Source organism: Stegodyphus dumicola, chromosome 1 (genome assembly GCF_044657685.1).
Source record: "Stegodyphus dumicola isolate Sdum_Otavi_A_Nest chromosome 1, ASM4465768v1".
NCBI classification, from domain to species: Eukaryota; Metazoa; Arthropoda; class Arachnida; order Araneae; family Eresidae; genus Stegodyphus; species Stegodyphus dumicola.
Genome location: NC_140768.1, coordinates 56386633 through 56412205, shown reverse-complemented (window position 1 = coordinate 56412205; position 25573 = coordinate 56386633). Strand labels below are relative to the sequence as shown.

Below are 25573 nucleotides of genomic sequence, written 5' to 3'. Positions count from 1 at the left end.
ATGTACAATTATAAGTTCAGCCGAAAATTCTGGACATTTTTGAATTCTTTGTTGCATTTATATGATTATTAGAGATTTATTAATTGTGAATTTCAATTTCTGGTCTTTGTGAAATATTAGTTCCAAATTTCTTGCTATATACTGCAAAGGCCCTTGTTTTCGTGAGGCTTTAACTTTCGCGATTTTCGCGAACCCGTTGTAATCGCGAAAATTGAAGCCTCGCTAAATACTTTTTTTTCGCCTCAAATAATAACAAAAAATCAGAAATTTTTCCCTAACTCAAAATTTAATGATTTATTTTCCTTGACAACTTTCTTTCTTATAACTATTTTTTGAATAATATACAACTATATTTCTCGAATATAAAACAATAAAATTGATAGAAGGCAGCTCATTCACTTAGAATAACTTCACTTCTTTGAAGCTATTCAAAATTATCTCATGTTTGGCTTCAATACCGTTAAATATGCGCACAAGCTAAGAAGCATGAATCGGTTTTAGTCGTGATATTCGCAAGTCCACAGATTCTTTTTCCTCTAGAAATTGAAGCTCATTAGAATACCACTCAATAAACTTTCTTGAGGAAACGCTTGAACTCCCCATTTAGACGGAAATGGGGGAGGGGGGACGAACTTTTAAGACAAAAGAAAGTTTCTTAAAATGCTTTATGCAAAAGATGTACTTTTGGAATTTTTCAACTTTCGGTTCTGTTCATATTAAATTCGCGAAATTTTCAACTCGCAAAATCACCGATATATTCATTTTCGTGAAAATAAGGGCTTTAACAGTATATTATTAAATACTCTTTTTGATGCAACACTATTTTTATATTTATCAATCTCATTTTCGCGAAAATTACGGCCCGCGAAAATAAGGGCCTTAACAGTATATTATTAAATACTCTTTTTGATGCAACACTATTTTTATATTTATCAATCTCTTTTTAAGTGCCTATTTTAATAATTTTCAGTCTCCCTCTTTTTTATTATTGTTGTTAATTTTTAGTGCAAAAATACTTAGGTTTTATTACTCAACAATGCACACAGATTCCAGTTGTTGTCCTTGAAGAATATATTCTAACACTTTCCGGCACACTACTTTTTAAAGTTGGAATTTCGCAAAAAAAAAAAAAAAAAAAAAAAAAAAGACCTAGAGGTAAGTAAAATTTTGTAAAGATAGCACTTATCGTTTTAATTATGTGGAAGTGCCCGAACTGGGCATTGATTGAATAGAGTTTCGAAAAGAGTGCTGAAAACGAGCATTGCTGGGAAGTGCATAAAAGAGTAAGAGATTTTGCCTACGATTAAAAAAGACTAGATTCTGTATACCATAGCAGATTTAGCATTACTCAGGGTGTGCCACGGGAAGATCTGCTACTCTACACCCCCTAAAAAGCTCATTTTTGCTCATATGATGATTACATGCTTATGAATTAAAAAAAAAAAAAAGTAACTTGGGTATATGATATTTGCATTATTTACATATCATATTTAAGCTTTAGTCTATTTTTTCATCGTGGTACTTTTCAAAGAAAGTGATACTGCCTTTAAAAAAGCACAACCCAATATTGCATGTTTTGCACATGTGCTGGGATCTATATCAAATTCACTATCTGAAAGCAATTCGTGTAGCACTTTCAGTGCTTTAGAAATAGTCAGCCCTCTACGATCCGTTTGGAAAACAATTAAAAATCCAAAAAAATAAACTAATATTATATCTCAATTTGAAATTATAAACTATAAAATAAAAATATAAATGTCTAGTATTAACTATTAAACGTAGTGCTAAGAAAACTTCTTTGAACCAAAGTGAAAGAGAACTGCTCTAGTGAAAAACCAAGCAGCTAACTGATAAAATTATCCCTGACCTTCAGAAAATCACCCCAACAATTTTAGTTGATAATCAAGCCTCCCCTCCCCCCCCCCAAAAAAAAAAGAAGAAAGAGAAAAACAGGAAATGAAACACAGATGTGGACCCACCTTTCTATGTTAATGAGCTGACCAATGAGCTGCAGAGAAACAAAGATACAGCTGCCTCTCATGACCTAGACTCGTAGTGAGCCCAGTCTGGGAACATCTCGGTTTGCCGTTCGATTTTAGGCAAGATTTCAAGGTAAAAATTTAAAACTAATATCAAATAAAAAGATTAGCATTCAGCCAAAAAAAAAAAAAAAAAAACATAACATAGAAATTTGCTTTCAAACAATTCCTTTTTATACCCTAAAAAAATCTAGAAGATTTCTTTGAAAAATGAGGGCCTTAAAAAACTAACCATAGCTAAAATATATGGATTGATTAAAATAGGTTTGTGTTGAGCTGCCATCTACTATAAGTAAAGAAGGTTCAGAGTAACCTAAAGCTTTTATTAAAAAAAAAAAATAACTTCATATTAATTCCCATATATACCAGGTGATCAAAATGTCAGTATAAATTTGAAAACTTAATAAATCACGGAATAATGTAGACAGAGAGGTAAAAATTAACACACATACTTAGAATGACATGGGGTTTTATTAGAACAAAAAAAAAAAAAAAAAAGTTCAGAGGTACTGTTATTGGGCCTTTTTTTCTTCAAGGAAATGCGTGATTCTGGTTTTGTAACTGCTACTGTGACGGGTGAGAGGTACGCCGATATGTTACAGAATCGCACCCTGCTGGAACGTATGATTTTTATGCAGGATGGCGCTCCACCCCATATTGCTGGATGCATGAAAGATCTCTTGCGCGCGTCGTTTGGTGATGATCGTGTGCTCAGCCGCCACTTTCATCATGCTTGGCCTCCCAGGTCTCCAGACCTCAGTCCGTGCGATTATTGGCTTTGGGGTTACCTGAAGTCGCAAGCGTATCGTGATCGACCGACATCTCTAGGGATGCTGAAAGACAACATTTGATGCCAATGCCTCACCATAACTCCGGACATGCTTTACCGTGCTGTTCACATTATTCCTCGACTACAGCTATTGTTGAGGAATGATGGTGAACATATTGAGCATTTCCTGTAAAGAACATCATCTTTGCTTTGTCTTAATTTGTTATGCTAATTGTTGCTTTTCTGATCAGATTATTGCTTTTCTAATAAAACCCCACGTCATTCTAAGTATGTGTGTCAATTTTTACCTCTCTATCTACATTATTCGGTGATTTATTAAGTTTTCAAATTTATACTGACTTTTTGATCACCCGGTATATATATATATATATAAAGAGAAACCAATAACTAGTGAGTGTTGTGTTCCAACAGTTACTTTTTTGCACATGACAAGTAAGCCGATTTATTGTTTAGATGAACTTTCAGATTGTTATATAGATCATATGTGCCAATTTATATATGCATGGATAAACCCATCTGTGCCACAATACAATACTCAAGTTTGTATACAGATGAAAAATTTACTTTTATAAAAGAACTGCATATGAAATACACCATAATTATATAAATACGTGCAAAAGCTTCATAATTTAGCACGTTAACACTATATTCATTACTTTACATTTCTTTCAGTACTTACAAAAAAGTCATGACACATGTTACTTTAATGCAAAATATGCAAAAATCATATAATTCACATAAGAATGAAATATTTACCTCGAATGGTAGGTGTATTTAAAATCTCAAAAATGGGATCAGCAGGGTTCCAATTAGCAGAAATGTGATATATCGTTTTATCTTCATTCACAACTTTGTTCATCAAGACCTTAATAAAAAAATAGAAAAGAAAGTAATAATACAACAATGACAATATTTTTGGTCCTAAAAATGTTTTAACTGCTGCCATATCAACTAACTAAAATGAAAAAGCCACCACAACTGAATTATACATAAGAATACAATGTTATGATAAAATTATAAAACTAAAATATTTAAAATTATTTAGTGAAAACACAACTCTTTCATGATCAAAATGTAACTAACTGAAAATGAAAAACTATTTAATTACATCACCTGAGACAGAGATGTCTACAATGGAAATGATTTTTTTAAACCCTTATTGGTGTCTTTAATAATTCTCATAATTTTCTTAAAATCATATGCTTATCAAATTTTATTATATTATACCCAGAAAAAGATGCATTATAAATTGCTTTTCTTTATTACCAAGTGGGGGACCAAAAACTTTTATCAAATTAAAAAACAAAAACTTTCAAATATGCAGTTTCATTTATTTATTATTCTACTTTAAATACCACTGAGAACAAAAATTAACTAACTCAGATTTTTTTTATATAAAACTGTGATATCCATATTTATATATCTGTTCTAATACTACATTTCTATATAAATACCTATATATATATATGTTAAATAGTCTTCCCTCTTCATAAATATTAAATCTACAAGAAACAAGAAAATTCTAAATTTCTGCTTTATGTGAAAAAAAGTAAGAATCAAAAAGTAATCAGCAGATTTTACTTATATCTGTTTCTTAATTTACAAGTATACACTATGTACCAGAAGTAGCCAGACCCCCCCCCAATAAAAAGAATCTGGCAAGTGAAGTAATTTGATGCCTAACTGAAAGCCATAAAAGTGTTGGTAGTAGTTTGTTAGGGCATATTTATGCATTTGTGAAATAATGAAGTCAAAGAAGCTTAATGACTTTAGTCATGGCAGTATAGCAGGATGCCACCTTTGTGGAAAATCAGTTTGTGAAATTTCAGTCATTCTACAGAAGACAAAATCCATTGTGAGTGATGCAACTGTGAAGTACTAAAGTCAAGGCAGTGAAACTGTAGAAAAATGAAGTGGCAAGCTCAAAAAAAATTAGCAAACACTGTCACAGAACTCTGCAAAGGATAAATCAACAAAATTGCAAGTCCTTGTTGGTTGAAATCAACGAGGAGTTCCAAAGTTCATCAGGCAATAGTGCCAGCAGCAGGACTCTGTCAAGAGTTAAAAACCCTGGAATTCCATGGTCGTGCATCTGCTCACAAGCCGAATATTATTCCTAAAAATATGAAACGTCTATTGCAGTGGTGTAAAACTCATTGTAATTAGACTGTGGGCACATGGAAAAATGTTGTTTGGAGTGATGAATCTAGCTTTACAATTGGGCAGTCTGAGAGACATGTCTGGGTTTGACATATTTCCTGCGAGTTCTTTTTAAGTGACTGCATTGTGCCAATGTAAAGTTTGGTAGTGTGGGGTATATTTTGTGGTTTGGTCTGGGTCCTTTAGTTATTGTGGTTGGAAACATGAACTCAGATTATGCGGATTCTGGACAATGTTTCTCTCCCAACTCTATGGCAATATTTTGAGTATGGGCCTTTTCTCTGCCAGCACGATAACTGCTCCATTCACACATTTAGACTTGCACAGGTTTGACAAACTGGGTGTTCAAAAACTGAACTGGCCTCAAAGTCACAATCTAAATCTCACAGAATACCTTTGGGACGAATTAGAGTGCAGATTATGTAGCCAGCTTAATTGACCACTCACTGCCAGCACTCACTTAAGCTTTGATGGATACCTGGAAATCAATTCTCATGGCCACCTACCAAAAACTGTTGGAAAGTCTCCTCAGACATGTGCAGGCTGCCACTGATGCAAAAGGAGAACCAACATCATATTAATATATGCCTCAAGACTTTCTGAGTCTATACCACTGGGTATCCGGATACTTTAAGCCAGATATTATGCATGTGTACATATATATGGAAGATTTAAACATAAATATAAAAGATAAATCTCACATAAATGTAGATTATTAGGAAATTTATTTAATATTATATTTGAATGAATACTTGAAAGATTCTCAGGTTAAAACTTACTTATGAATTAATTGCACAATAAAAGTTTACATAAAATTAAAAGTCTTAAATATGATGGAAATAATGTAAAACAGTAGAAAAATGTTTTCCTTTACCCCTTCTAAAGCATGCATTTCAGAATGATCCAGATTTCTTCCTGGTGTTATTAGCAATCCAAAACAGCTATTAAATATAAAAGTTAATATGCATAAATAATATCTTCTTATTTTAATTTTAAATATAAAAGTTTAAATTAGGAAATGAAATTCACATAATTTCATTTATATGTATAAAATGTTTTAAATTTTCTATGATGTATATATATTTTTATACAGATAATCACACAAAGAAACAATACTTAATATTTTACAATACTAAAAATATAAATTTTAACAAAAATATCAATTACAGATATGACACAATTATGGTCCTCACTGCAGTTGAATAAAACCTTCAGGTAGGTAAGTAGACTGGTTATTATTAATTAGGGAAAAAACACAAAAATGATGATTACTCAAAAAGTTACATGTAGAATTTATTGAAACTGGCCAACAGCATACAACACATATTAAGGTATAAAAAATTACAAAAAGAAATTATCAGACATGTATGATGTTATAGAAATTAGCATATGTATAAACTGAACTAATCGGATGTGTCAGTTTGGTACAGGAAAGCTATCTTCAATACGCACGGTCTTCCCTAGAAGCAATGCAGCCCGTACAATGAAAGTATCATGCTGTCAATTATGCGGTCTATCCGCTCCATAGGAAGTGACAGCTATTACTTTTCAAAACAGTTGCAAGCGTGGCAAGTGAGGAGGATTGAGAGCAGCTATTTGTCTTTCTAAAGAATTCCAAACATGCTCGATAGTATTCAGGTCTGGTGATTAAGCTGGCCACTCCATACGCTGAATTGTTTGCTCCTGAAGATAATCATCCACAATGTGACCTTTGTGTAGTGTAGCATTGCCATTCTTTAGCAGGAAATTATCACCTATTGCCTCATCATAAGGGCATACATAAGCATCAAGGATGTCATCACTATAGGCTTGAGCATTTATGGTTCCACATTGAGATCTGTGTGTCCACCCAAAGATATACCACCTCAAACACAGATGATACTTCCTCTGTATAGATCTCTTTCACACATGTTTAATGGATGGTAATAGGTTCCAGCTTCTCTCCAAATCAAAGAATGTCTACTATTGCTTTGGAGGCTAACTCTGGATTCGTACATAAAGAGAATAGCCCTCCATTGATCAGTTCTTCAATGGACATGTTGATCTGCCCATCTCAAATAGTCCCTTCTATGACGTGATGTAAGAGGCACACAAATGGCTGATCGACTCATATGCAGACCTCCTTCGCAAAGCCTTCGATGCATGATTATGTTGACACAAACTTTCCAGAGGCTACAGCAAGGAAGGATCTGAGTTGAGGTGGAGTTGAGGTTTTATTCCTTTGTGCGAATAACAATAAACATTGGTCATCAGCAATTGTCGTAGCAGTTAATCAGCCTTGGCTGAACCTTCTCAATACTGAATCTGTGGTACAAATTGTTGACAAAGTCTGTGATCCACAGAAGGACTCACATTTAAGTCCTCATTCAGTTGAAAGATTTAGCAATCATTAGTCATGATGCATTATCAGTTGAGATTGGTTTTGCTGTTTCGATATTCGATTAAAACACAATAATCACACCAAGCACACAATCAATCGTTGTTGTAGCAATCACTTCAAACCCATCACTCCGCAGTGAAAACGATCGAATCAATACAACAGCTGTGTTCTTTGTGCTTTCATAAATACAGAATTCAAACGTGTGAAGGTATTTCGGATTTAAGAGCAATCCTTTAGATCTACAAGATGGGCATCAATTTATATCAAACTATAGGGTGTGTAAGGCTCTTAGCAAAGGAAGCTGAATCATCATCTTGTTGTATCCAAATGAAGCCCACTTGTTGTTAGTGGGCATTGATTTAGCATTGTGTTGTTTACATTTGTGTTGATGGATTGCAACCTAATTCCGAGAAATATGGTGGATGCGCTGCATCAAATTATTCATAATATTCCAGAAATAACTAGCTTGTTCTATTTCTCGTGCAATGAAGAAATACGAAGAAAATGGGCAATTTATTCCCGTCGATTGAAATGGATTCCAAGCACAGGAACGTGCCCTTTTGAAGTAAGTTCTGCTTCGTATTTTTTCATATGTTGTTAAAAAAATAAGAATTCATATTTCAGTAAAATGTGTTATTTTCATTTAAATACTGCTAATGATAAATTGATTTTTAATATACAAAATAAACTGCAGAATGTGCCTAAGTAGTCAATACACAAATGCTACAAATGTTGATGTGATTTTTTTTTTATTGTTATTATTGCGAATGGATAAAGTTTAGAAAATTATATTTTACATTTGACTTAAACTTTATGCATAATTAGAACTATGAAGTGTGCTTTTTATTTAAATTTTAAAGCGAGATTCATGGTTTAAAATATGTTTTTTTTTTAGCCTCTTGTATTGTCACCAAATTTGTCAGTTGGCCCCAATAAAAAAAAAAAAAAAAAAAAAGTAAATCCGATAGTATGATTAAAATTATGCATTATATGATGTTTCCTTTAAAGTAAAATAATTATATCATGTATTTATATTCATTTTGAAGAAGGTTAAGCAACAATTTAAGTATTTATTCAGAAGTCAAACAACAAACATCAGTGTTATATTTTCCAAAATTTGTATTTCAAACAGTATGTTTTAAAATGCTGTACACTCTTAGTCACTTATTTTGAATTTAGTTCAGTTTTCATACAAGAAATAAAATTTGTCAGACAATTTAATAAAATAATTTAATAATACATGTTATTGTAATTTAATACTTGTGATTTTTAATATTTTCAGAAATCTGATAAATGAAGTTTATTTTGTGTGACCTTGCATCAAAGGCGTCAATAATAAATCTGTTTTGGTTGCTAAAATTCCTAATGAAAAACTTAATACTGATGTAAAAGAATAATAAATGATATTTACTTGGTAATCAGTGTTTTATGATACTGCAATAAGTTAAAGAGCTTCTTGTTGTTTCTTAAGCTGCATAAATTGTTTTTATAACTTCCTATCATCTGTATGTTTTACTTCTCTGTGTTATTAAATAAATGTTAAAGGCATATTTTTAATCAAATACTCTTCCTTTCATAACAGTGTCACATATACTGATATGATGTGCGTTGGCATTTATTATATAGTTATAATCATTAATCATTATAGAGTTTTATATATTTATTATATATATTTAATTTATATCATTATGCATTATATAATTTTTCTTTTAGAATATATCACAACATATTTTTTGAGTTCTTAATAGCATTATAGTGTACATTTTTCTTTTCTTTTGCTTCAAAACATCTTTTGAACAACTTTTTTTTTTTTTTTTCCAATATGCATACAAACTTACTTGACCTATATTTTTCACATGTTAATGCAATTTATGTGAATAGAATGTGTCTTTTAGGTTAGCTAGTTTCATAAAAGGAATTAAAATAAAATGATACCCTTTGAAAACTTTTCATAGATAAAATTTTGAAATAATAGCACTGAAAAGCCAAAGAGGGTACAGCAAACCTGAATTGCAATCCTAAAAGTTACAACCTGGCTGATGTTATTAGCCTGCATCTGTAGGAGCTCCATTATTGGTTACTTCGAAAACAATGCAACTTCCAACCACGTGATAAACGGAATCATGCATCCCGTTAACTTCTGGCAACCTGAATTGAATATGAAATTCAATTTCAAATGAATATGAAAAATCACTCCTTTTTCAAAAGTGATCATTAATGCTAGATGCAAAGATCGCTATTTAAATGAATATCGGCATTTTGAGGCCTTTAGCCAACTGGCCGCTTCTGTCTGACTTTGTCCTGCCTCTAGTCTTCCCAATGGCTTTCCACCGCAGTTCTTTGGGCAAATGATGCCTGGAGGTGATTGTTACAAATTAACTATCCCATATTTCTTATCTCTGTATCACAGAGAAATTTCCAGGCTTGCTCTGAAACATGCAATTTTATGCTCCTTGCAGGTGACATATTTTGATTGCACCAGCACTAATTTGCAGACTCCAATTTTACTCACAAGTTCTTATTTGGCAACATATTCAAATTTTATATGGATTGGCTTATTTTTGAACAACTTTCCCTTAATTTTTGGATTTCATTTAAACATAATGAATCAATATAAAATAAACAGAAACATGGCAATATAAATTTTTTATTTAGGCTAGAAAAGGGAAATTTAGTTTAGTGATTCAAAACCTTTGCCAAACCAAGCTGCTGCTTTTTTTTTTGTAGGCGGGGATAAAAATGAAAGAATTTAAGCAATATGAATTCATATTAGTTTAACATATAATGAATAACTAAAATACCTTCACTTTTTCATGAAAAATTTCATTTACATATTCAAACTAACTTATTTACAAAATAAAATTACAGTTAATAAAGTATTAATTGTGATATTGCATTCTTCCCCCCCCCCAAAATACATTTACTTATGCACTAACACTGCAAAATATGTAATAAAAATAATGAATAACTTTTTTAAACTACACATTCTTCAATTTCCAGGTTACACATTCAAACATAATCTCTTTTATACTTATATAATAATTATATTTACCACTAACAATGAAAATAGAGTAAAATAATTTTAAGAACAATAAATTTAATCTTTGTGTATACTGTTTTTAAATTTATCAATAAAATTATATGACATGACACAAAAGCAATTACAACAGACCAAAAAATCCTTTTCCAATAAACAGATAAGGATAGTTGCTTTCACAAATATATACTTAAGCAGAGAATATTTCCTTTTACAATAAAAGAAGAAAAATCACACACATTTTTTAAAACAAACTGTTAAAAAGGAAATAACACAACAGTTAAATCATATGAAACTTTTTTTTTCAAAACTTACTGCTGAATTTTAAGTTCTTTATTACTAGAAATTTGATTAATAGTCACAGTTATCATTTTTTCCAAATTACATCTTAATTTGAAGTAATCTTTCTCTCTTGGACAAGATACAAAATTCCCCTGCAACACAAGATATTAAAATAAGGATTTTATATGGGAATTAAAAATATAAATTATTACTTAACAAATTTGAACAATAAATCACAAATAAGAATATTTTTAGCAGTTCTTCCCACCAGCTTGCCTCCACTCTGTTTTCCGGCGTAACTACGTCCCTTCCTTTAACCGTCTTTCGCCCCTCGCGGATAAAATGTTCTGGAAACGTCTTTTGCTAAGGGAAGGAACATCACAATACCTAGCTGAATATCCTGAAACGAGCTTTTTTATCATTTTAAATTTTAGAGTATTTTACAGTATATTTTGTTACGCATAGTAAAATTTAGCACTGATTATAATCAAAAGCTCATTTCGGCAAATATTTGGAAGCGTAGTAAATAAGGTATAAAAATTTCAGATACCTGTGAGCAGTAGTTCTTGAGAACAGGTACTACATCGAGTATAAAAAATCACGTTCGGGGGAAAAACGCGATTTTATGTAAAAATTCTCAATTATCAAAGTATTCAATGACAAATTAAAGCTAGATTTTGTACAGTCCTAATTTTCATAGAGATTAAGCTTATTAACTGATTAATAAAGAAAGACAGTAAATTATACAAGTACTCAATTTATAAAACTGTTTGTAATATTTACATTTAGTTTTTGAAAATTAAAATGTTACAACCTCAAAATTTTAAATGGAAACAGATTACTTTATAATGAATGAATACTATATACATGTTACTTTTACATTATTTAATCAATATATCAATGGGGCAAAATAATGACTATGCAATATAATTTTTAAATGCATCTTTGCAATACCTACATTAAGGTAATTAAGTTTCATAATTAAGTACCATTTAAGTTTCATAAGGGCCACCTCACAATAATTTTATAATTAGCTAAAATAATGGGGTGGGAGAGAGTTAAAAGAATTTTACTTTCCTTAAATACTTTACATCACAAATACATCCCTTTTCCCATGCTTCAGACTAACATTTTTTAAACAATGGCTCCAGGCATTATATGTATTGGGGCTGTAAAATGCTTCCCTTGTAATTTTCTTTTTGTTTCCAAAGCATTTTGCAAGGAGAAATATTTTAGAGTGGGAATATTCTGAGGAGATGAATAAGTCAAAAATTCAGATCCACAATACCTAAATAAGACTTGTGTAGCAAATGTCAGATACATAGCCCCAGATTTTTAAACGTGGAAGTGTTCACGAATGATTTAAGAATTTTCAGACACCAAAACTTTCTAATTAGCATGACACAAAATACTGCACTTAAATAGTTAATGATGAATAAATAATAATAGAAGTCTCATTAATGTAATAAAAAATAGAAAAAGCCTACAGGAAAAGAAATTAAGTTTAACTTTATCAATAACTTACAGCTACTGTGTTAAAATGTTATTCTCTTTCTTTTCCCCTTCGAAATATTAGTTAGTGTTGAAACTAGTTTTAAGAAAAGACTTTAAGAAAAGAAAAGTTTTTATCTATTAAATTTGCATTTAGAACTATTTGGCAATTGTACATAGAATTGCTATTCACTGCATATAGAGGAATGTAAAATTATTAAGCTTTCATCTAATAAAACTCAATAATTTTACATTCCTCTTATTCTGAGAACAGCATACTTAGAAAGCAACAATAATTGAAAGGAAAATATATAATTTCAAAATTTGTCCTTACACTTAATCTTGTACATAGACACCAGATGTGAAGAATAATATCTTTAAACTATATGCTTTAAATCTTACTTTTAAGTGCAAGACACAAAGAATAAATATCTATACCTTGTTATCCTCTTCTTTAATATCAAGGACTGTTTCAAACACAAAGACTTGTTGATTGTTTTTGACTGATAAACCAATAGGCATACATTTTTCAGATGATATTGAACTTGCTCGACCTTGAGAAAGTTTAGGAATTCGGTGAAAAGCAGCTGCAAAACACTGCAACAGTTTCACAACCTACAGAAGAAAGACAAACTTAAATATATCAAAGCAGATGTTACTTCATTAACATGTATGAATAATTTATAAGTGCAATTTAGCAATCTAAAAAATAAGTGAAACACAAATTTTATTAAAAATGAAGGCAAACTATAGCTTAAAAAGAAAAGCCCCTTAAATCACACATTAAAAACTCTTTCAGTAAATTGAAAAGCACATATTTTTCATTGTTCAATTGATTCATATTTATTTAATTATGGAAACATTGAATACAAAGTAAAATACATTCTTGAGGATTTATAAAATTGAAATTTCAATTATAAGTCACAAAATTTTACTCATAGTGAAAGAAAATGAGTGACTTGACTAAATTCCAAAGTGATAATATTGTTGGTGCACAATTCTCATCAAAACACTCTCTGAAAATCATAATTGTGGACAGAATTACAAAATGTAAATGACTTGTTTATTTTTTAAATGAAGTTATGATTTAGTCACAAAGAGTAACAAAAACTTACAGTTTCTGGGCTATCACATTTAAAGACATGGCAATGAAAAATTGAAGTTTCTGCTGTCTCTCCGTGACTGCAGGCAAATGCAAAGCATTCTTTTTCAGTCGTTTCTGGTCTACCACGTGCACAAAACAAAATACAATGGATTAAGAAGCTGGCTATTTCATTTGAACCATCTGAATCTAATAAACTGAAATAAGAAAAAGAATATAATACAAATAAGTAATTAGTGTAAACATATATACCTCTAAAAAAGCTTTTAAATTCATATAAATATTTCAATTCTTTATGATATTAATACTAAAACTAACAAACTGCTAGATTTCAGATGTGCCAAAAATAAATGCTGAATTGAATACTAGTAAATTTTAATGCCAGTTTGAAATGTCTCAGCTGCATACAGAACACACTTCAAAGTAAAATAACATTACAACAGCTATCAGCATTAAATATGCATTTAAATGAAAGATACAAGGAAATTAGATTTGCCGCACCTAAAATCTGCAATCTAATTGGAATCTTAGGTTTAATTTTTAATTTCATAACAAAATATTTCATCTAATTTCAACTGTAATTATAAACAACATTCAAAATTAAGTGAAATTTTGGTCATTAAAATAAATGGATGGCACAAGCAATTCAGCTCTGTCACAACTATAACCAGTCATTTGGATGATGTGGTATATTTCATGGCAAATTTCATAATACAAAAATTCATTGTTTTTGGTTATTATTTTTAATGGCTTGCTCATTAAAAGTAGTATTGAAAACTTAGATATGAATAACTTAAATACTATAACCTTTATGGACAATTAAAAAAAATAGATATAGGGTGATTCTAAATTGTTTTTACAAATTAAGAGGGTTGATAGTACTCATCCAGAGGAGCAATAATTACCATAGAACGTAGGATCGCATTCCATTCTGAGAGGCAGAAAAGAGGAATATTAGAATTCCAACCCGAACTTACAACAGTATTGGGAGAGTGAATGCACGAGACCAAAAGTTGCACAATCAGTTTAGTGAAAACTCACAGAGAGTGCACAAAATAGATAAAACCAAAAACATGTCATTCGAGAGTTAATTCAAGCTAAGACTTTAATGGCAAACACTCAAACTCACATCTTTGGTTCATAAGGTCTCAACCTTGCAAATGATTGCAACAAGTTAATTATCTAATCAAGGGCTGAATATTATCAAATAACTCATCTTCTGCTGTATGACGAGATGAGAATGAAAAGTTTATATAGTTTTCCGGCTGTCAGAACTTCATATCCACAGAAGGGCTCTTCAAGTAGAATGAGTGTAGCAAAGTAAGTCCAGGAGGACAGGATAGAAGATGGAGAAAGAGAAAAAAATTGCTACCTTGATAGTATCCAACCTACCTCGAGTTGGACTTAGTTCTCTAACAACTTTTCCTCTTTTGAATTCTGTTAATTACTCATTTCTCACATTTTGCAAAGATTTATGCTTCCCAAGTAAAATCAATTCAATGTACAGGGCTAACAAGAAATAAGTTTTCCACTTCAGAGGGTATTGGTTTAAATGAGACAAAATTTGAACTACAGATAATTCAAATGATGCTCTTGACACTTATTAAATAAAAAATTTAGTATAAAAATCCACCGTTAGGTGGTGCTAATATAAATGATATTTATTTGCATAGATTGAAAATGTGAAACATCATTTGTGTTATGATGCATGCTTATTAAAATTATTCTTGGGATAAAAAAGAAGGCAGTTTCTCTACGAGCATTAGTTATTTCTCTGCACATCATGTCTAAGTTGCAAGAAAAAGTGCTACTGGTAAAATAGTTCTACCACAACCAGCAAAACTCCTGTGCAGCTGTAAAAGAATTCCATCCTATAAAGCACATATGGTGATAAAGAAAGTTGAAACACCTGGGTAACTTGCCATTTTTCCAGGAAGAGGACAAAAGCAAATCCTGTCTTCTTATGGTATAAAAATGTGGCTACTGCAGTCACTAAAGCCAGCAGTCAGTTATTGCATGGTAGTGTAATTATGGCAGTTGTTTCCCGTGTATTAGATATGCAGCCTTCCTCTATATGAAAAATCTTACGAAGGATTTTGAATTTTCATTCCTACAAAATCAAGCTTGTGCACCTATTGCAAGACAGGAACTTGGAGGTTCGTAGAACTTTTGCACTTTAGTTCCTTGCTCGAATGGCTCACTTGACCATGGAACATTCCACAGATTGATGAAGCTCACTTTTTCCTCAATGGGCAAAATAAGACCCACAAGTGGTAAGACCCATTCAGGCATACGAAAACCCTCATGCTATCTAGGAACAATGTTTGCATTCCTAGTGGTTCTACGGTTACTTTTACCATTGGACCGTATTTTTTTAAAGAGAAACTGGAAGTGGAATTCAAACCTGTTCCATAACAGGATGATATCATGATATGCTGATGGATTTTGTAATCCCACAATTTCAACAGTGTAGATAGATGCCTTCAAGACATCATTTTCATGCAGGATGACACATCTCCTCATTTTGATTATCTTGTAAGGTAATTGCTAAGATAGCATTTCTCAGAAGAACAGGTTAACATCCAGCATTTTCCACTAGCATGGCCTCCTCATTCACCAGATATCACCCCCATGACCTTAGGTTATAGGGTTACCTGAAAGAAAATATCTACCAAGAAATGACAGGCTTCCAGGACATGTTCTTGATATTTCGGCAGCTTCATTCCAGTCAGCTATGAAAAACATGGTTCTGCAATTAATGTGCATTGCTGAACATAAAAAGAAACACATTAAGCAATTATAATGCTACTTTTTTATATTAAACACATAAAGCACATTAAATGTTCTATATGCATTACAGTATCTGCTATCAGAAGATTTCTGGACTAAAAATTTTTATTTAATAAATGTCAAGCACATCATTTGAATAACCTGTAGTTCAAATTTTATCTCATTTGGACCATTAGAACACATTCTACAGCCCACTGAAGTGGAAATTTATTTCTTGCTAACCCTGTACTTATGCACTCTTTGTGACCTATTTTTCACTCTTTTATATTTATTGTTATCAATACTGCAAGCACTACTATCCGTCAATATTGCAAGCACTACCTATTCACATACTGCAACTAAATTTAATCATATTCTATGTGATAAAGAACCCAAAATCTGCCAAATTTCTGGTCAGTCCAGTAATTGTGGTTTCATCAAACTGCAGTACAGAATAATAACCTTTGGAATAATACACAAGTATTTAAAATTTTATTTACATATAGCACTTACATGACTGATCCCTCTGAATGACTAGGAACTGAGAGAGTTATTTCTATGGCCTGCTCCAATGCTTGTTCATTAAGAATAGCCATATTCCTCTGAATTTCTTTTTCACTTCTTGGAGCATTTATTACAGCACATCCTAAATATGTAATGTGTGGAAAAAGTGAACAATCTGTTTCAGCAAACTGGAGAGATGAAGATCGGGAAAGACTAACTAAAAAAAAAGAAATAGCAAACATATTTGCACATTCTATTATTCTATTTTACAGAAAATGAAGATAAATTTGAATTGCATTTGCACTAAAACTTTTAGTTATGTTGCATAAAACGATCCTAAAACTTTTAATAATGTTGGAAAAAATCCAGAAAAACATATTTCACTGAAATAAGTACTATTTAATACATGAATATTTTGAGTTAAACAGGGTTCGTACACATTTCTACACACGGAAATTAAGTACTTTTAAGGACTTTTAAGGACCATTAATGAAAAAAATTAAGGACCTATGAGCAAATGGGAACAGTAAATTCAATTAAAAATATTATATCTGTGCCTGAATGTGAATAGGATGCATTATTATTAAACATAACTTAATTGACACAATTATTAATACGTTTGAGAATAAAATTAATTTTATGAAATTTATCAAGTAGCATTTAATATTTTACACTCATAATAACTGGACATATTTGAAAGAAGATAAGTGATATTTTAGTTACGTTTTACTAACAGTTAGCTTTTTTTTTTTTTAATGTCTCATTTTGTCACATATTTGCTCAGTCTAGAGGTTTAGTAAATAGCAAGCAGATTTTATGTCAAGCATTATAGGTTAAAATGAGCATTAAAATCATAATCAGCATGATTCATTACAAAAGACTGGCTGTTGTCACCACTCCTGCTTGTCTATAGAGAAACCTGCTGATCAGAACAAACCTGAAAGGCCTGATGTAGGCACAGTTAAGCAAGTCTTGAAAGTTAACTGACCTCTGTCTGACGCTGTTAGTGTCGTAGCTTCATGTAGAGTTCCAGGGGTTGTAACTCAGTTAATATACTTTAAGGTTAAGCCACTAAAGCATTAGTGGTGATAAGTTGTTTTGCATTAAGTCTTACTAGATGCAAAGAATAAGTTTCACATGAAATTTGATATTTTTGTATTTTATCTTGTGACCACAGTAAAAGTTAACACGTTGAGCCCGGCGCCGAATTTGCTGTGCTTTCCGTTCAGCCGGCAGCGAGCGATCAAGTGGTGCAATATTGCTGACTTAAAAATTATTCATAAATTATACAAAAAGGAAGGAGATGCACATTAAGTCTAAAAGTATTGTTCGAAATGTTATGATGACTATTCAAAACTATTTGGATGCAAGATAGCCAAAAAATGTTACCAAAATAGTTGTTTCGTATTGTAATATATGTAAAGCTAAGCCGCATTTTTGTTTAGACTGATTCAATAAATTTCATTAAAACTACATTTGATCACATTTCATTGAGACTATACTTATTTGTTAACTTTAATACTGTCGTCCCGTGGACCGACGCCAGCCAAACGAAAATTCCATTACCTGTCCCCAGGGACCGATGCCAGGCTCAGTTTGTTAACGAAAGGCAGTAACTTCCTTTAATAGAGAGAGATAATTTTTAAGGGAATGCTTTTAGTTATAATTAAATTAGGTATTAGATAACCTTAGTCATTATGGATTTACATGGCCTCTATTAAATTAAATTTATTTTTTAATAATATTTGTAAAAAAAAAAACCCTATTAATATCACAATCTCATAAAATTTCACAGTTTAAAATACATGCAATTTATAACATTGATTTTTAAACAATATTAGGATAATTACACATTAAAAACTACAAAACATAAAACTCAACAAAATAATTATGCCTCTTTTTAATTTGAAGGCCTGCCCAGACATTTTGGCTAATTTATATAGATTTCATTCTCCTTAAGCATGTTTTCTAACAATTAGAAATTTGTCTCAATACGCAAAACAGTGTTCTTAGTTTCTGCGTGTTCTATCTCCTAACCGCCAACCTCTCCACAATGTGCTACCTACGAGAGTTTACTTGATCTGGTAAAAGTTAAATAGTCCTCCCCCCCTCTCCCTCCGACAGACGTGAAACAAATTATCACTATGCCTGAAAGTAACTATAAATCAGATAATAAATTTAAATAAAGGTTTAAATAAGCTTCTTATTCAAAAAGAACTCGGAACATATAGGCATGTTCTTATGCTAACAAAATAAAATACAGTTTGTGGTGATATAATTAAACAAGAAGAGTGAAATTCAAACTAAAAATATGGACTGGTGTTCAAAAATTGTACAATTTAATTTCAATTTAATCTGGTTCAGTAACTCTATGATCACAATAAACTCAAATGTCAGCAGCAGTAATGGAAAGACTAATAATTACAAATCATCAGAGCTAACAGGAACTAATGCAGGGAGCAAGTGGAGTTCAGAAACACTCGTCTTAAACTCCAAAAACCTCAGTTTAAAAACTGTCTAAGTGATTTGCATTCTGATAAGGAAATAGAAATAGGAAATTATAGTAAAGGCTGAAACTGTAAACAACTGGGTAATTTACATAATAATAACTGTACATATCTTTGAAGAATAATTTTCTTTCTCTTTACATATTTAGTTTCTTTTTTCAACATGTTTCCTTTTCACTTTAAATTTTTTAGATTTAATTAGACTTCTGTTATTCTAAAAGACTAAATGCATTTAGAATGTATGGAAAAAGCTGCGAATTTTATTTCTTTAGTAATACAAACATTCAGAAGAAATATGAAATACATATGGTAAGGTCTGGTAACAGAGCTGGTGTGGCATAATTTTTAGAATTTTGGGACACACCGAGCAAAAACAATCTAGAAATGGCAAAACTGTTAGAATTTAGAGCAGGCATTGAAAGCAGAATTTACAAAGGCACCAGGCATCAGAATTTAGGATCCACAGAGACTGCATCAGGTGGCAAAATGCCTAGCGACAGCTCTGTGTATGACGCATTGAGACATTATAGATGAATCTTTTGAATTGTCAGTTTTCAATTTCTTTATTAATAAAAAAATTCCTTTCTATAATGCCTGTTCATATGATAAGATTAGAAGTACTTTTGATATTTTCCATTCTTGTATCTAGTGAAAAGTAGAGAAAATAAAAGGAAGATAAAAATCTTAAGCGATTCTAAAAATCAGAAGTAAAACATTAAACTATTATGTTTTCATTGTTCTTCTAGATGTTCTCCAAAATGTAAGAAACTGTGCGTTACTACCATGGAGACATTTTTCTGGAACTTTCAGAATCGTGGGTCTATAAATTTGCATTGAAATCTTTCTAAACTTTCCAAGCTTCAATGTCTAAAATCCTAAAGAAAAATTACCCCTACCAATTCTGTAACAGCAAAATTCCAGAAATGTTTTTATAAAAAATCTGAGGAAAAAAGTGTGAAATTAATTTTATAGAGAAAACTGATGCATATTCTGAGAATTCTGATCATTCTGAGAAATGGGATAAATTCTTACCATGAAAAAATTAAAAAGACATTTTTAATTAATCACACAGCAATTTTGCTTTTGCTAAAAACTGTTTCGTAAACTTCATGCTTTATAGCATTATTACTTGCTTATTTTTCAGATTCAAAAAATTGTATAATATGTGGCCAAAATGGAACTTTATAATATGACAGTGAAAAATAAAAATGCTTTTTTTAATGTTATTTCTTAAATATAATTCCAATATATTACCATTATTTTAATGAAATTTATCAATGTTAGAATGTTCTAAAAATACTGTCAAAAAATTCCCAGATCTTGGAATTAAAAATTTTCGATAGAAACCGATCTTAAAATCGCCAAGTTTAGAACCATTTAATAAAAGAACTCACATTCCCAAAAGCGGAAAGTTGTTTGAGAGCTCTTCATTACAAAAAATGAAATAATTTTGAAATGCTTATGTTTCACTTCTTGCTCAGAAACTCGAGTATTCCACCATTATTTATATTACAAATAGGAACAAATTATAACTCATGAACCCATTAAAAAAATAGCCATATTTGTGAGTGAATCACCAAAAATATTCCTGCAAAATGCTAATTCACACCCAAAATGGCAGTCGTAAAAACAGACAGAAATTTCAGATGATTAAAATTAAGGACCTTCTGCCGATTTTAGCCAAATTTAAGGACTTTTAAGGACAAAAAATCGATTCCAAAAAACTTAAGGACTTCTAAGGACTTTTAAGGACCGTACGAACCCTGGTTAAAGCAATGATATAGCTGTCTCATTTTAATATTTTAACTGCATAATGAATGACATTAAAAATTTTAAAAAGGCATTAAAAATTTATACATTCCAAGATTTACCAATACGTTTATTTTATAAACAAAGCACATAATATCTACACAGACCATAAATCAGTATTTGCAAAGTTTCAGATCTTGCTGTTTTAAGCAATCTTGGATTTCAAATTTCTAATTTAGCAAAATACAGGTAATAATTAACACGTTGACTGCTGTGGGGGGGTTACCGGTGGTCAGCACTCAACTTGGCTACAGCACTGTGAGGACCACCGGTGACCAACAAAGCGACCAATAGTAAAAAAACATGATTAGAGAAAATATCGGTAATGACAAATTTTTAAATAATACCATGTTACTATAGTGGTTTGAAGAATAATAAACTGCAAAAATTTAAATAATAAATCACAAAAATCGTCTACAGTGCCTTGGGAGTTACTGCCGATACCCACCACAAAAAATGTATTACCATCTTCCAGACATGCTTGATTGGTGAAAGGTCTGTTAAACTTGCTGGCCATGGAAGAGTATCAACCACACGGAGACAGTTTAGAAGTATGCAAGCAGCATGTGGCCTAGCATTATCTTGTTGGAAAATGGCCCAAGGATAACGTGCCATGAAGGGTAATGCAACCGGCTGCATCATCAACATATTGTTGAACTGTTAAAGATGTACGGAGGATGACTAAAGACGACCTGCTGTCATAGAAAATAGCGGCCCCACACCATCACACCAGGTTTATGTCTGTATGCCTTTGTAAAACAAATCTAGAAATGGCAAAACTTTTAGAATTTAGAGCAGGCATTGAAAGCAGAATTTACAAAGGCACCAGGCATCAGAATTTAGGATCCACAGAGACTGCATCAGGTGGCAAAATGCCTAGCGACAGCTCTGTGTATGACGCATTGAGACATTATAGATGAATCTTTTGAATTGTCAGTTTTCAATTTCTTTATTAATAAAAAAATTCCTTTCTATAATGCCTGTTCATATGATAAGATTAGAAGTACTTTTGATATTTTCCATTCTTGTATCTAGTGAAAAGTAGAGAAAATAAAAGGAAGATAAAAATCTTAAGCGATTCTAAAAATCAGAAGTAAAACATTCAACTATTATGTTTTCATTGTTCTTCTAGATGTTCTCCAAAATGTAAGAAACTGTGCGTTACTACCATGGAGACATTTTTCTGGAACTTTCAGAATCGTGGGTCTATAAATTTGCCTTGAAATCTTTCTAAACTTTTGGGACTGATTGGGACTGCTGGCCCCCGTCCTCGCCAGACACAAACACGGTGGTCATCTGCTTCAAGATTGAAGCCGGAATCATCGCTGAACACTATACATTGATAGCAACCATGATGATCGTCTGCGACACCACTCTAGACAACATCGTGTGTTGTGGGGTCTGTAAGCATAACCCCAACTCAGACAAGCACTGTGAGATGTTGGACGGTACCACGGAAGGTGTAGACGTGGCTGTAGTGCGTTCAATAGTCGACAATGATACCGCTGGGGTGGTTCGGGCCTGGCGAACAATCATCCTATCTTGCCTCGCATTTTTGCACACTGGCCTTTCAGAGCCTTCATTTCGTTGGCAATTTCCTTATAGTAACCATTGCTGCCAACAACTCTGCACAGAAGTGTCTGACCGCTGCAGGTGGCAGCCTATTGCTCGGTATGGCAATTCAGCTTCACGCAACCCTACAATGCGATCACGATCAAAGTCATTTAGTTGTCCGTAAGGTTTTCGATATCATCCTAATGGCATCTTCATTTGCTTCTTTACGGAACTACAATGGCAGCAACAAAAAAAGATACATATTTCGCCTCTGTTACCTGTTTTATGCTTTGAAAATTGCACACTAGAAACACGCGCTGTGATCGCAATTCCTGAAACTTTGATCATTTGCCTGTTCAACCAAGATGTTTTTGCATACTGAATTTCATCATGATTGCAAAAGTCCTTCTTGGTGCTTCGATTTTTTTGCAAAAGAGTGTATTTCAACATAATATACATTGCATAATAAAAAATCTATGTTGGTGCCATGGGCAAACTATGTAAAATGCACCCAGCAGTCAATGTGTTAAAGAACCCTATTTCAAAGCTGCCTACAAGTGCAACCACTGATCAGAAACCTGTGAAATTTTGTGGTGGGCTTAATGAAGGGATGAGAATGCCTTTCAGGGGGGGGATAGTTACAAATAGTGTTACCAGAGGATGTTTTACTTTGAAAACCTGTAGTAGAATGTTATTCTTTTGCCGATGTCATGTAACGGTAGTTAAAAAAACTTAGAAACCTTCGTGGACACTTCATTTTCATTGTGCTTGTTGCTCACAATGACGGTAAGTTTATGAGATTGTGTTTGTGACCAACATTTAAAATTGAGAAGTAAATGCACCACACAGAATGTTTCCCCTCTAGAAGCCAGAGAAAAATTATTAGATATAAATCGATTTAGTAATTTAACTAAATTAAAGTAAATGCATCATACAGAATGTCTCCCCTCTAGAATCCAAAGAAAAGTTATTAGACATACATCAATTTAGTAATTTAACTAAATTATCTTACATTCTAAGATATGTATTCAATGCTAGAAATTCTGCTAAGCGAAAGGAAGCACTTCATGCCAAGGAATTCTTGGATTCGGGATGCCAAAGCACAATTTTAAGGTTCTGAAATACTGAATTTGACAAGTAATCTTGAAGCTGATTCCAGTATTTATACTTTAACACCCTTTTTGGACTCAACACAAAGTAAAAAATGAGAGAGTTAAGCATGGTTGCGTTACCATGACTTTAGCGTAAGTACGAAAAATACTGGATTCCTAAGGGTCAATAAATGATAAACAGAGTTATCAAAAAATATTTGATACGTAAAAAGTATGCTGTGAAACCAGTGGCCCAGATAACAGCTCCACTTCCCAAAGATCGATTTTCAGATATGTTTCCATTTATCATCTCCAGAGTTTATTTTGTGGGCCCTATTTACATAAAGGGTTCAAGAAACTGGAAAATCTTAATCACATTATTCACACGTGCAGTAACAAGGGCACTTCACTTAGAACCTATGACATAACTCTTGGCAGGGGGGATAAAAAATTAAATGGCCTTTAAAATATCTGTTGCCAAAAGAGGAAATTGCTATGTAATTTATTTTAATAATGTTAAAAAGTCATTTAAGAAAGCCAATTTAAGCTACAACACTTTTAGAAAATTTTAAAGCATTCTACATTTTAAAATTTCATTGCCACTCAAGGTATTCTTGGAAATTCATGGTTGAACGAGCCCCGCAGTGGGGAGGTTTCTATAAGCATCTCATAAATTCTGTAAAAGTTCTGCTGAGGAAAATACTTGGAACAGTACTCCTCACATTTGAAGAACTAACAACAGTATGGCAGAATAGAAATTATTTTGAATATGAGAACTTTGGTGTATGTAAACAATGACATAAATGAACCCAAACCACTAACAACATTCCACTTTCTTAATTTTGAGAAAAAGATCTAAAATATCACATGAAATGTCAATAGAATTTTATGTTTTTATTCTACTTGCATTTATGACCAAAAAACCACAGAACTTTCTAAATGACATAATAAGAGCCATTTCCACTGGGGTTTACCGGAGCTATTAGAGTCAGTTCCATGTGTTGACTAGCTTCCGCTATGCCTGCACAGTTCAGATTTTTCAACTTGCTGCCCTATGGGAAAAACTGGTTTTGAAGATGAGTTGGATATATCAGTTGTCTCTGTTAGCTCAGATAACTGTTAAACACCAGGCGTCTCCATCTTCCATCACCTGTTAGCTCAGATAAACCCCAGTGGGAATGGCCCTATAGATGTTGCATGTGACCATAATACTCTCCGACAGACACTGAAATTAAGACACAATAACACGCCGAATAAATACTGATTCAGAAGTCAAACAACAAAAATCAGCGTTAATTCACAAAATTTTCACAGGACTAGTTTCGATGGTTTTACCGAACCATCATCTTCAGCTGCAAAACCGCAAATGATCACCGCAAACCGCAAATCATTTGCGGTTTTGCAGCTGAAGATGATGGTTCGGTAAAACCATCGAAACTAGTCCTGTGAAAATTTTGTGAATTAACGCTGATTTTTGTTGTTTGACTTCTGAATCAGACACTGAAATGTTAGACCAACAGACACTGCACAGAAAGGACATGATTGTTGAAGCACATTTATCTACAAAACGGCAAAAATTTTAGGGGGAGTAAGGCACACAAAATCAGCCAATATGATGGCATAAATGAAAGATGGTGTTTTTTAAAGCACAGCAGAAGACAAAAGACAAAACTGACTGCTACGAATACACTGATATTGAAAGCATAGTGACCCAAATGCATAAGCAATCATTATCCAATATAACATCCAAAATGACTATTCATCTGCAGGATTCCATTTCAACCTAAAGTGTTAAAAGGTAATAACTATGAACATTTAAGGAACAATGGCTAATCTGTAAACTATTGGTAACATCATGTAATGTTTTTAAGTGAATTAATAAGAGCTTACAGAAGTGGGCCCCACAGCAAAGGGAAAAAAATAATAATAATAATAATAATAATAATCTGGTCTGATGAATCAGCACCCTATTTAAAAACTACCAGATGGGTTTATGTCTGGAGATAGACTCAGAACTGTTTACATCTACTTGTCGGTTGCCCACTATGAAGCATGAAG

The 25573-nt window shown here is 32.2% G+C and overlaps 1 protein-coding gene across 6 annotated transcripts in view; it reads right to left on the bottom strand.

Annotated features, from left to right (window-relative positions):
* LOC118188921 (rab GTPase-activating protein 1-like) overlaps positions 1-25573 on the bottom strand; it is a 113422-nt gene that overhangs the window by 72244 nt on the left and 15605 nt on the right. For all 6 annotated transcript variants that reach the window (XM_085814930.1, XM_085814934.1, XM_085814923.1 and 3 more), the window contains exons 4-9: positions 16564-16771; positions 13295-13478; positions 12618-12794; positions 10722-10840; positions 5864-5930; positions 3586-3694 (exon numbers count right to left, since the gene is read on the bottom strand). In XM_085814930.1, the coding sequence (XP_085671056.1) occupies positions 3586-3694; positions 5864-5930; positions 10722-10840; positions 12618-12794; positions 13295-13478; positions 16564-16771 (864 nt within the window). The remainder of the gene's footprint in view (positions 1-3585; positions 3695-5863; positions 5931-10721; positions 10841-12617; positions 12795-13294; positions 13479-16563; positions 16772-25573) is intronic.